Here is a 14,208-nt window from a genome sequence, read left to right as displayed (position 1 = left end):
CTGTAGAGTTATGATGACAAATTTCAATATAAAGCAACACAAACAAAAATATGTAACAGCAGCAACATTTTAAGACTAGTAAATAGTGTAGGGTAAATACATTACATCAATGCAAATATCAATGAAATCAGTTATTGCTTTGGTCTAATGTTTGAAGATTTAAAAGTCTCTATGTTATTTTACATCCAGACTTCTAATTTTACAGGGGAGATCTGATTTGCAATAGCCTTTTAAATATCAAAGAGAAACCTTTAGAATAAGAACCTACTGATTTGTTCAGAATGGTAAGCAGAAGACTATAAGCATAGTTTTCATTCTGCAGATATCATTTAAATAGGTAACTTTGCTAAAATTGGCATAGAAATGAAGAATAGATTAGTTTATGTCCAGGAACTTGGGCTAATAATGGTTTTTGACAGTCAGCCAAAGATCAAGAAGACCTTGATTATGATGCTCACACAACTCTGGGCTCTAGTGTAGGTCCAGTTTTATTAATGACGATGACATAACACTTGGCTACACCTACTACATAGCAACTCCCTGCAGCAGCAAGAATTTTCAAAAGATTGAGAAAGCCCTCAATTTCTGAAACTTTCTTCAGTAATAATATTTTTCTGAAGGTTTAGAAAACCTCCAATTCATGAAACTTCCTTCCTAATTTGTACTTTCCAAAACATACTTAGCAACGCGGAGAATGACTGAATAGGGCATCTCAAATGCGAGTAAGAAAATAAGTGAAAACTGCTTTTAGGCTAAATTACAAGTTCATAATCATGGTTATAATATATCCTAATTCATTTCTTCTGAAATTGTCATGAGACCTCCCAAGTATGTAATTCAACATTATAAACATTATATCATCACAAATCTGATGAACTTAAAATTTCCTTATGCAAAATTTAATTCAGACTTGCCACACAGTGTAAATAACACATTCTCTCTAGTAAAAAATTGATTAACACTATGTGAGACAGTGCAGCCAACTCTTTCATTATTCTTAATTCTCAAGTAGATTTTGATCATGAGCACATATCACACAAAAAGGTAAAAATGCAAGTAATATTCTGCATTTCATTTTATCCAATATATCCACTCTCCTCCTCTAGATCTTTCAACAGACTTTCTAGTCTAAGTGCAGTCTTAACTGGTTTACAATTTATCCCTTTTATTTCTCCTGCCAGATCTCTGGAGGAGATGTTAATGAGTCTAGTAATGGTTTAACAGGCAACAGGAGAAATAACAAAGACAAGCTAAAGGTGTGAATAATCAACAAGCTGGAATAATTGAGTTCTGTGTAGCCAAGTTAAGGAAATATTCAAGTGAGACACCTCACTTCTGTAGGCACATTATTCACTTAGTAAAGGCAAACGAGAAAACATACCTGCTTGACCAGTGGTGATACTGACAGCTGCAAAGAGCCTCTGGGATCGGCTTAAGTCAGAAACTCCATTTACAGCTTCAACTTCAAAAGTATAATTAGCGTGGGCTAGCAGGTCCATGACGGTGACATAGTTATCCTCTAATCCAGTCTGCTGGGGCATGTATCCAATGTTACTCCCACAAGGAACACACTCGCCCTGCTCCCAACTGCACCGCTTACACAATATTCTGTAGGTCACATCGTTTCTTCCCCCATTGTCTGCAGGAGGACTCCATTCCAAACTTACTGTGGTCTGATTGATGTTGAAAATGAGGTTCTGTGGTGCAGATGGAGGCCCTTCAGAAACCAAAAATAAATAAATAAACAAAAACAGAAAAAAAAAGCAAACAAAATGCACCAAAGGTCCATGTGGTGCATTAAGCTAGCGGCTGAATTACCATACAGAAAACTAGTCGCAATGCTTTCTTTCACATAAACATTTCATTACCTTTCCTAGAGAAGCCATATAAAAGCCTCCTTGAATTCACTTGGCAAGAGGCTTTATTTATTTTCCATTTAATATGTCAAAATGAAAACAGGATAACAACTGTCTTTGTACTTTTGCCACGGTCTTTAGCTACTTTACTTCCAAGCAATTAAAGAAGAACAGTTAATGCACCTAAAAAAAAACAGTTGTGAAGTTGTTTAAAAATAGTTTCCTTTTTAAGCATATAACAGAGAATACATCTATTCATTTTTAATGCGCTCAAGAATGATTTATAGGACTGTCTGGAATTTGGTTTGGATTTGGGTCTCTCAAGCACTCATTAATTGAAGCACCAAGATGTGAGATTTGTTCAATTTAGTGATGGAATTTTAATTTGCAAACCATTACTTACATGTAAGACTCAAATAAATAACTTTTTACATTTTATGATTCCTATTAAATAGATGTGAAAAGTATTATTAAAATGTATCTTGATTTTGAAAACATAAAAATTACATTGAAGTTGAAGTAAGATGTATTTTACGTTATTGTTTAGCCTTAGAGGTTTATGAACAAATTTTAAATACTTAATAATAATTAAGATTTGTGAATGTATTCACAAATTCTATGCCTATCTCAATGACAGGAAGGAATCTGAAAGTCCTTTTGTAACTTTACTACTACGAACTTACTTGTGCATGCAACATATGGTGGGTCAGATGGAGCCCTATAATACCCATCCTCACATTCGCATCTTGAAGAACCTTCTTTATCAGAAAAACTGTGAGTTGGGCAACGAGAGCACTGAAGATCTTGAGAGGAAGATTTGTAGAACCCGCGGCCACAGGCTGGGTATACAAAAGAAAGAGAAAATAGAAACATGAGAGCAAGTAGACCTTTTTTCAATTTCAGTAATATTTTGCAAAGAATAAAGTACGAAATACAATTTGTGAAAAACAATCTGTTTATGATAACACTAGAGGCCCAGTGCACAAATTTGTGCATGGGTGCAGTATGGCTGGCCTGCCCCAGTTGGGGCTGATTGGGGGCCAGGCCAGCCAAAGAAGGGGCCGTGGGAGGTTGGCCAGCTGGCCCTGGCCCCTTCAGGCCGGTTGGCTGATCACAGTGCTTGTCATACCGACTGGTCGTTCCAGTTGTTGCGGTCATTTGGCTTTTATAGATACACAGTAGATTTCATGTTAGTATATATCAGTAACCATATTTTATGATACCACATTTTAAGACAAAATAATAAAAATCAAATAATACGGCAAACTTGTACCTATAGGTGGCATCAGTTCAAAGTCAAGAGCCCCAAACTAAACATAAGCCTAATTTATTTAGACAAAATCTTAAAATATTTCAATAAGGGTAATGTCAATTTCAATAGAATTAACTTGTTTGTTAAACTGCATTAACACACTCAAAAAGTTATGTTTTCTTCATCAAATATAGCGGTAGCCCTAGCCAGTTTGGCTCAGTGGATAGAGTGTCGGCCCACAGACTGAGGGGTGCCCAGTTTGATTCCCGTCAAGAGCACATGCCTGGTTTGCAGGCTCAATCCCCAATAGGGGGTGTGCAGGAGGCAGCCAATCAATGATTCGCTCTCATCATTGATGTTTCTATTTCTCTCTCCCTCTACCTTCCTCTCTGAAAGCATTAAAATATATATTTTAAAAATATATAGCTATAAATTAACTTTTTGTGTTAATTTGATTTATAATGAAAAACATAAAAGATAAGTTTAATCATCTATAGAAACAACAGTGTAAAATTTTTCATCTGAAAATGATAGAAATTTATTCCCTTCCAATTTTCAGGAAACTTCAAAATATAATTTCAACCAGTTGAACTTATAACAATTTAACAAGTTGCTTTCCACTAAGTGAACTCCCTTGTTACTAAAAATAATGAAATCTTGTAAATAGGAGACACCTATTCCACCAGAATTAAGGAGAAATCCATCAACTGTAAACAGACTGAGGACTATTTCTCCCCTGCTGAGAGAAGCTTAGAGTATAGTTACACTAACACAGCAAATGCTCTCAGCAATGAGTAGATAAGTACAGAAAACACTGCTATTACCTCCTACTGAAGTTGTTTTTACTCACTTACATCCTATTTATTATTAAATCAAGTACCCTTGAACCCTTTACTATCACTGGATATTTTCTATATTTATTTTCAATTAAAATTTAGCAAACTAAAATTATATTATCTCATTTTTATTAACAGATGGTATTATACATTGAACATATTTATATTAAATAAATTCAATGTATCCTTCATATTTTTAAATGAATATCTGTTTAAGCTTTAGTGACCTTCAAATTTAATAGAAATTAATAAATCATATCTATAAAGATTAGTTAATATTTAACCTACATTTATATTTAAGTTTATTTAATGTTCTTAACTTGGGCATTATTCAGTAACTGAATCACATTTTCACTATTTGGTGGGAAAAACAATCTTGTTTTATCAAGAAGGTATATTCTCTAAGAAAAGAAAAAAAAAAGGTGAATCATTCTCTATTTTTGTTCACATGCTGATTTTTTAACTCATGATTTTGATACATTTGAAAGTTCAAAATCACCTTCTGAGTTTCAAGAAAATAAGCCTCTTTTACATGAACAAGATGGGTATTTTAGAAAACTTAGAAACTAAAAGATGTTATATTGTGAAAGGTAAGTGTTAGATACAGAAATAGAACTACAGTCAACTCTTTGTAAATATACCATACACTACTGAGCTCAAAAGCCAGTCTGCCTTTGGTTGGTTCCTCAATTCATAGAAGAGGAAAACACACATAACATATTAAGCAAAGAAGCTTAATGTACCTTCATATGTTCTCAGTAGCAATTACTACAAATCGGAGGCACAGAGAGAACAATAAAATTGATTACAAACTAATATAAAAATATAACACTTAAAAATGTTTATAAAGATAAGATCTTGACACATAAAAGAGTGGTGAGGTGCTAGGTTAAAGAACTGAGCATGAATTTCTCAGCCTTTCTTTAAGGATTCACTGTTTTCTTGCTCTAAGTATTATTTGTAATTCAACATCCAGATATACCATCCATAAAATAGAGAAGGCAATGCTTTATTCACAACCTGCAGCTTGATAACATTAAGACCCAGAGAATTAAAAAAGAAAAAGAGACAGTAATAAAGAGAGGGAGGGAGGGAGGGAGGGAGGGAGAGAATGTGTATGTTGAGTCTTTGATGATATCATGTGCATAGTTAAGTAGGTTTTACAGGGAGCGGAGGTTAGGAAGCAGGGAGATTAGAACACAGTGGCAACATGATTTAACATCTACAAGGTAAGTCTTCCAGAGTTACTAGGCAGCAAACTACCAAGTGGAATCCCTTGAATTCCCATGCTCCAATGCAAATAAAAACCTCTAAAGAAAGGCTTATTCCTGTTTTCCTCATTAACAAGGAGGTACATTTTTTTCTTTCAACATACATGATTTATAGAATATATAGGGTAGAAAACTGTAAAATCCTTATCATTCAACATTCAAATTTACATTAAATTCTGTCACCACTTTAACAGATGGGAAAACAGATTTGAAGCAAAAGTAACCTGAGTTCTTCAAATAATTCCATTTGTCTAGGTTAAAACTGGATTTAGAACGCAGGACCACTGATATGAAATCATGCTGTTCCACCAGGGTCGACTGCTGAATGAACCAGAGTTTGGCACTTATTTAATGGCTCTCAAGGGCTTTAGCAACCCTAAAAATTTATTTTCTATGTGTCCCTATTTCTTTAATTTATACCCCTTAATAATTTAAAGCTATTTTTAACTTACAAAACTATGAAATAATATCCTAACATACCTACAGAAGAGATATTAAATTGGTACTCTCAATTTCATTATGACTTTTGTCACTGACAATTCCTGCAAAATTATGGAGAACATGCATGGCTATTATTAAATGGATAATGATAGAAACAATATTGGAAAATGTGGTCATAAAAGTCTTAACATTTTTTCTTTGAAGTACTATTTTGTTTCAGTTCAGTTAATATTGAAAATAATGAGTTGTAACAGGACAGTTTTTACTTAACTTCTATGGAAACTATTAATTTAGACTTATTAAAAACAAGTACAGGAGTCCTCCCTTATCCATGGTTTTGCTTTCTGTAGTTTCAGTCACCCATGGTCAATTGGCATGGCTCCGTGATCCAGAATCACCCAAAGCAGATGATTCTCCTTCTGATGTATTGTCAAAGGTCAATAGTCGCCTAACCAATGTCACATCGCCTACTTCATTCACCTGACTTCATTTCATCATTGTATCATCTCACAACATCACAAGGAGGAGGAGTATAGCACAACAGGATATTAAGAGAGAGAATCCACATTCATATAACTTTTATTATAGTACATTGTTATAATTGTTATCTATAATAATAAAAGCATAATATGCTAATTAGACCAGACGTCCTTCTGGACGTCCCTCCATCCTTCCAGACAAAGCCGGGGCTGAAAGGGAAACCCGGGTCTTGAGTGCCTGCCAGTGGCCAGAGGAAAGCCCGGGTCCCAGGTGCCAGAGGAAAGCCGGTGCCAGCAGCTGGGGGAAGGAAGGCCTACTCTTGCACAAATTTCGTGCATAGGGTCTCTAGTTTTATTATAGGTTACTAGAGACCTTATGCACGAAATTTTTGCGGGAGGAGGGGATCCCTCAGCCCAGCCTGTGCCCTCTTGCAATACAAGATCCCTCAGGGGATGTCCAACTGCCAGTTTAGGCATGATCGGGCCAAAACCGGCAGTCGGACGTCCCTCTCACAATCTGGGACTCCTCGCTCCTAACCTGCTCGCTCCTTACTACTTGGCTTGCCGCTCCTTAGCACTGCCACAGAGGTGGGTGAGGTTCCTACCACCGTCGTTGCGCTCACCAGCAGTGAGCCTGGCTTCTGGCTGAGTGGCACGCCCGCTATGGGAGTGCACTGACCACCAAAGGGCAGCTCCTGCGTTGAGTGTCTGCCCCCTGGTGGTCAGTGTGCATCATAGTAACCGGTTGTTGTGGTCGTTCTGCCATAACGGTCACTGGGCTTTTATTATATAGATTATTGTCAATCTACTGTGCCTAATTTATAAATTAAGTTTTATTATAAGTAGGTATGTAAAGGAAAAAAACATAGTTTATATAGTGTGAGGTACTATTCATGGTTTCAGGCCTCCACTGGACATCTTGGAATGTATCCCCCCAAAATCAGGGGAGTTACTGTTCAAAATTTTTGGAGCTATGGTATTAAGTCAAGAACATGCAACAACATAAGCTGTCTCTTATGATAACAGTGAGCAATTGGGTGGTTAAAAAGTTTGCGAAGAAAGTAACAGATGCTCTTAAAATTAAAATTTTAGATAAAATCGCTACATGAAATAATTTCAGTAAAATACTCAGTGACAGAAACTGGGGTGGAGTGACATATCTGACAGTTAATCACATAGGACGAATCAGATGAGTTCTCGAAATGGCTCCCAAAATGGCTACCTGGAAATCAAGATAATTTATCTTCTATGAATGCAGCTGGTTTTCTAAAAAGTATTAATAAAAACATTTTAGGGGTAAATGACTTCTGAGACCTCAAACAAAGACAAATTCACTTCATACATAACTATAAAATATAAAGAAAAAACTTAGTAGGAATCATGCAATCACAGTTTTAAAACTTTTCTTTCTTCACTTTATTTCTCAATTTGTTCAATAGCATTTAAACTGAAAGCAAACTTTAATTAATATAGCATGCGCCTATGGTAAAGTTAGTTACAATAAAAAACATACCATTTTAATTTCCTGCGTTTTGATGTTTTTGCTTTTTAACTGAACATTGTATTTTTTGTATGTGTGTTTATATTTTTTCAGTTTTAGTGAATTTATTGGGGTGACACTGGTTAATAAAATTATACTGGTTTCAGGTGTACAGTACTATAATACATCATCTATATATTATATTGTGTTCACTACCCCTTTATGTAATGTTTCATCATATTGATGAAGTTGAAAATATGTATAAAATTTATTTTCAATATTTCATTACTTTTGTAAAAAAATCTTTTACCTATTATTTTAGTAATAATACTTTTTCAGTGTTACCACAAAGACCTCAGATTAATTCTTTTGATTTTTTTTCAGCCCTTAGGACCAAAATGAATAAAATAACATAAAAATTCATTATTCTAGAGCCAAGAACCAGCATCTTGTCAGATTTCATATACTAAGTGAGTTTCATTTGGTCTGCTCTTTAAGTGGAAAGATACAAAAAAAATGGGGGGATCAAGGAAGCACATGAAATTTCTGTTTACTAGAGAGTAACTTTATTATCTACTTCAATATGTCCACTAAATTATATTACAGTATACTATATTTCAAGATGTTATAGAATCTACTACAATGAAAGAAATGTCATTTAATGTATTTAATTTCAACTATTTTAAATAATAATGTTGTCCTATGTAATATGAAATTGGTTCAAATAATATTTGGAATTTAAATTCCTTTAGGAAGAACATAAAAGGCAATACGGTTTATAAATTAATTACTTAAGTTAAGAGTTATAATACTGCAACAAAATATCTATAAACACAGGTCTATTTAAATCTATAAGAGAATTAATACTGAATCCTTGCACTGTGATTCTTAAGAAATGTCTCCTAACATTCGCACATTCTAGAGCTGTCTTCAATGGACATCAGTGTTTAACTAATGGGTGCTAGGTCTATGAGTATCTACCTCCAGGAGGCAGTCTGTGGAGCAATCAGGGTATGGGTCTAAAGCAGCCGTGGGCAAACTACGGCCCGCGGGCCGAATCCGGCCCATTCGGCTGTTCTATCTGGCCTGAGGAGCCGAAAGAGCGGAGGGTTCTCTTGCTCTCCCCTCCGCTCCTTTACTTAGAATTTATATTAGTTCACACAAACACTCCATCCATGCTTTTGTTCCGGCCCTCCGGTCCAGTTTAAGAACCCATTGTGGCCCTCGAGTCAAAAAGTTTGCCCACCCCTGGTCTAAAGCCTCTGTGTTCTCAAAAAATATTCATAAAGGCCATCCTAAAAGCCATAGACAAATGTCCACCCTTTAGGCTAAGCAATTAGGTGAAATGGGATATCTCTTCCTTTTGAGTGAGGGTGCAGATACTCAGACTTGCCCTGGTTCTTTAGGTTTATTACCTACCAGGGTAAACCTAGGGGACATTTTATCTTATTATATTTCTAAGGACCTTATCGCAGAAAATCCACATACTTCTAGAGTTCTATAGCCAAGAAATATTCTCTGGTCTTTAATGGGCTATTTTCTTGGAAATCTTAAACTCCAATTTCAATCTCAGACATACTGGACATCAAGGCACTGATAATCTATTACCTCAGTCAGCTATGCTCCATGACTGCACATTAGGAATGCCTGGAAAGATACTAATGCCTTGGGCCTATCACAGTAACTGAATAATTCCTGGAGCTTGAACATTTCTTATTGTAAAAGTTTCCAGGTTTTTAGAAACCTCATTCTGTAGGTCCTAGGTTTCTTTTCAGACTATCAAAGTCTCTAAAGAATGCATAACAAAACACCTCCACCATAAAATTGATGAGGGGGTAAAATGAGATCTTGAGAAATCTAAAAGTTAGAATTTTAAGAAAAATAAAAATTCATTAAGAAGCCAATCAAAAAATGCAAATAATCTGAGTAGATATTTCTCAATGAAAGATATACAAATGGCCAATAAACACTCTAAAAGATGATCAACATCATTAGCCGTCAGGGAAATGCAAATCAAAACCACAATGAAATCACACTTACACCAAGTACAATGGCTATAATAAAAAAAGACAGATAAAACAAGTGGTGGTAGAAATATGGAGAAATAAGAACCCTTATTACTGTTAGAAATGTAAAATGTTGCAGCCACTTTGGAAAAAAAACCTGATAGTCCTTTTATTTATTTTTTAAATATATTTTTATTGATTTCAGAGAGAGGAAGGGAGGAGAGAAACATCAATGATGAGAGAGAATCATTGATCAGCTGCCTCCTGCATGCCCCCTACTGGGGATCGAGCCCGCAATCCAGGCATGTGCCCTTGACTGGAATCGAACCTGGGACCCTTCAGTCTGCAGGCCAATGCTCTACCCACTGAGCCAAACCAGCACGGGCTGATAGTCCTTTTAAAGGTTAAGTATCACCATATTACCCAATAGTTCCACTCCTAGGTATAGACCTAAGAAAAATGAAAACATATAAGGAACAGAAAAACTTTTATATAAACATTCATAGCAGACTTATTCATAATTACTCAAAAAGTATAAACAACCCAAATGCCCATCAAATAACAAACAAACAAACACAATGGAGTATTATTCAGCCAACAAAAGGAGTTAAATACTGACACGTTACACATGGATGAATCTTGAAAACATTATGCTAAGTGAAGAAACCCAGTCACAAAAGATCATATATTATATAATTCCATTTATGTGAAATATTCAGAAAAAGCAAATCTAATGAAGATAGAAAGTAGATTAGTGGTTGCTAGAGGCTGGAACAGTGAGGATAAATGGCAAGTGACTATTAATGGGTACAGGGTTTCTTTTGGAGGTGATGAAAATGTTCTAAAATTAATTTGCAGTGAGAGTTGTACAATTCTATGACTATACCAAAAACCACTGAATTGTTCACTTTAATGGGCATATGAATTATATTTCAGTAAAGCTGTACATATAATAAAATCTATTAATGTGACTTCAAACTAAACATTTAAGTAAGCAAAGAAAAATGTATTAAATTTTTCTGTTGATAATATATTACTTTGTCTAACACATCTATATATATAAAAGCCTAAGCGACCATCTAACCGTTCGACCATCCAACCAGTAGCTATGACACGCAATGACCACCACAGGGCAGACGCTCAACACAGGAGCTGCTGAACTGTGATGACTTGGCAGCTGCGGTGACTTGGCAGCTATGGTTCTCAGGTGATGCACCAGGAACCAGAGAGGAGGGAGCCCGATTCCGGGGTGTGTCACCCAAGAACCACCCTCTTGCAATCTGGGACCCCTTGGGAGATGTTGGAGAGTCAGTTTTGGCCCATCCCCACAGGCCAGGCTGAGGGATCCCACCAGTGCATGACCAAGACTCTAGTGTATTCTATATTCATCTATTTTTATAAAGCTGTATTTAGGTAAAATAAGTTAACTATAAATTATTTAAAAATTTAGAAAATCTATAATCAATATATTCTTTTTTACCCATTTGGTAATTTTAGAGACACATAAATAATAATTTAACTTTTATCTGAGGAGTAGCAATTTTATCTGAGTAATTAAATAACAAAATAAATAGATTCTTATCAATACCAAATTTATATTTAGGGGAGATTTTTGATACATTATATACAAAGTGAGTTTTGAGTGAATATCTGAATAGATTTTAGATATTCTTATTTTTTATTCACATCATTTTTCCATACAACGGGCTTATTTCCTTCCTTACTAACCCTCTCAATTCTTCTTCCATGAGCTAATTGAATACAACTAGATTCAGCTTCCTCAGGTCTTACTCTGTTTCCAGACCTGTGATTTTAAGCACAATTGAACTTTTTCTGAAGTAATTATGTGTATGTGTCTGTGTGTAAAATATGAGGCTTTGCAGATGTTTCCGGCCACAGTTATACAGCTGCAAAAAGTTTATTAATTACAAACTATAAGAGGATTGTTGTGTAATTGAAAGTTTCTGGGCTTTAATATTATTGCAGAATCTACATACATACATACTGAATGCTGCTATTTTATTTATTGCAGATGGACATTTTATTTCATTCAGGCAAAGTGAGTCTGTTTCCATAGGAGCTTTCAAATATTTGTGTCATATTAATGTCCGTGCTTCTATAATGCAAAGGGGAAAGCGCAGCTTATAGAAATAGTACTCCCACTGCTCGAAGTGCTGACCTCATCGGGGACAGACAGATCCAGATTCAGTATTTTAATCCTATTGACAGTGCCTCAGTGGGAATAATTACAAAAGTCTGCCTGAAAGCCAGACCTCCTGTCACTGATATGCTATGATTTCTCACATTGAGAATGAACAGCGGGCAGGAAGGATAAAAACAACATGATGTAACTGAGTTTATTATAGTTTGTGAGGCACCAGCCAAGTTACCCTACAACTAATTTGTAAGAGTTTAGAAAAGAAACGATGCACAATATAAAGTTTGTGACAACAGGTGCTCAAGTGAAGAAAAAAATTAGGAGATTTTTAAAATGAAAAAGAAACTTTAATTTCAGGGCATTATTAAATATGTGTTATTGACTTGTGTTGTTTAATTTAGTACTTTTATCAATCGCATTTAGTGGGAAAGAAACAGATGTAAATGAGAAGTTTTTAAAAGTTTTGTTTTTAAGATATAGACTGTAAAAGGAAATAAAGCATTATGCAAACACAGTGTTTTCTCCTTTATTAAATTATCAGGCTGGGATATGCTAAGAATTTTGCTAAGATCTAGCATTAAAACACTCTATTTTATCAGAATGTCTCCATAATTAAGATGTCATTACAAAATGATTTAAAAGAAATAAAAAGATGTCAAGTTAGAACATTCAAAATCTCTTTTGTATTCTTATTCTACTTTATAAATATTAGGCTACATTGAAGAGACAATGTGTTACAGCAAAAGAGAACTGGATTTTAACTGAAATGATATGAGTTCAAATAGACTCCACCACAGTGGCATATAATTTGCACAAAGCCACTTCACATTCCTGGGCTTCCATGACCTTGTTTTCTTGTTATTAATTATCAAGTCTGGAGACATACTAGTTATTTTTATGTTTGTAAAAGGTGGTTTTAACAATAATACACTAATCAGTTATCCAGCTGTTAAAATTCCCATACAACTGTTTTCAATGAAATGCTTTAAAAACATGTTTCTACCACCATCACCCCATTCCCAAGGCCCACATAAAAATGAACACCCCCTTAGTCTTTCAGTGGTGCCTCAGTAAGAGTGTGAAAGATGGGTTCTAAAAGGGCAGCCTGCCTCCCCTACCATTCCTGACAGACCTGTGTCCCTGTGCCAAGGACCCCTCTGTGCAACAAGTCACCTCTAACTCTCACTGTACCATTGTCGTCAAGCCCTGTCCGTGATCCCGGGGGTGTGCACATTCATTTTGATTCATGCAAATAAATATCCTGAAATAAAGTTTGAATATTAAGTAAATTACTTAAAATCACCTCTCATGAAAGGAAAGACTCAAAATGAAATCAGACCCTTCTGGATCTCATTCGATATTGCCCTCATAGGTTCAATATGAGAGATCAACCTATAGGTAAAAAATGAATTATATATGAAATCTCAGAATTTAGTAACCCCACTGGAAAAGAACTAAAATTACAGTCATCTTAAGTCTAATTCAAGTGTATTTCTAAGTAGTAGAGTTATGGGGTTGCCATGATTAAAAACACTTAAATAAGGGAAAGCTAACTGACCAAATTCAAACATTCATTACTTATTTGCAGTCACTAAAAAATGTGGCTTATTTTTGACAGCATTATTTTATTTGTCTAAAAGATTTCCTTCAGGTCATGCCATCACGAACAAGAGGCTGCAACAGGAGAGGTCTTAAACAGCAGCTGGTGCTAAGCTTTTAGACACGGGGTACAATTTACTCTAGCATTTATGCCACTCTCAAGTTTAGTTTCAAATATTTCTCTTATGTTTATTATACATTACATAATTTTAGTTTTAGTATTCATTCTCATTATGTTCCTCACAGTTTCAAAACATATCAAGAAAGGTCAGATAATGTAGGCTCTACATAGAAAAAAAGAAAGATATAAAATATATGAGTGAGAATTCCTTTTTTGAAAAATGAGTATTCTTCACATAATCATTTTTAAAGCAACATTTCTTAAAAGATAAAATTTATATTCTCAAGAATAGATATTATTAAGATCATCAAATAGGCCTCACTTCAAAAACTGGAAAAGGCAATACGACTTGTCCTTTATGTAAATGACCAGTTTGGCTTCTTCTCCACACGGATTAGCTTCATGACCTTTGTAAATTTTTTTTTCTGGGCCCCATTTTTCCATATCTAAAACAGAGAAACCTGATAACAAGACGACCTTCTAAGATGTTTGTGAATTTAAGTACATAATTCATGTGAAGAACTTAGCACAGTGCCTAGTGAAGAATAAGCACTCAATAAGTAACTATTATGACGATGCCACAATGTAATTTTCCATGCAAAGTTTTGATCTCACTCTGGTTTCTACCTTGATAAACAGTGAGCCACTTTTCCAGTTCCAGATGTGTATTTAAACAAGACACATTATTAGGCAAATATAGCCAAATTTC

The 14,208-nt window shown here is 35.0% G+C and overlaps 1 protein-coding gene across 1 annotated transcript in view; it reads right to left on the bottom strand.

The window, feature by feature from the left end:
- The window catches only part of EPHA7 (EPH receptor A7), a 170,963-nt gene that overhangs the window by 106,470 nt on the left and 50,285 nt on the right, over positions 1 to 14,208 (bottom strand). The window contains 2 exon segments of the mRNA XM_080664002.1: positions 1,382 to 1,717; positions 2,540 to 2,695. Of these exon segments, the coding sequence (XP_080520128.1) occupies positions 1,382 to 1,717; positions 2,540 to 2,695 (492 nt within the window).

The sequence above is a fragment of the Plecotus auritus genome, assembly GCF_963455305.1.
Source record: "Plecotus auritus genome assembly, chromosome: 4".
Lineage (NCBI taxonomy): Eukaryota > Metazoa > Chordata > Mammalia > Chiroptera > Vespertilionidae > Plecotus > Plecotus auritus.
This window is presented reverse-complemented; position numbering and strand designations above follow the sequence as displayed.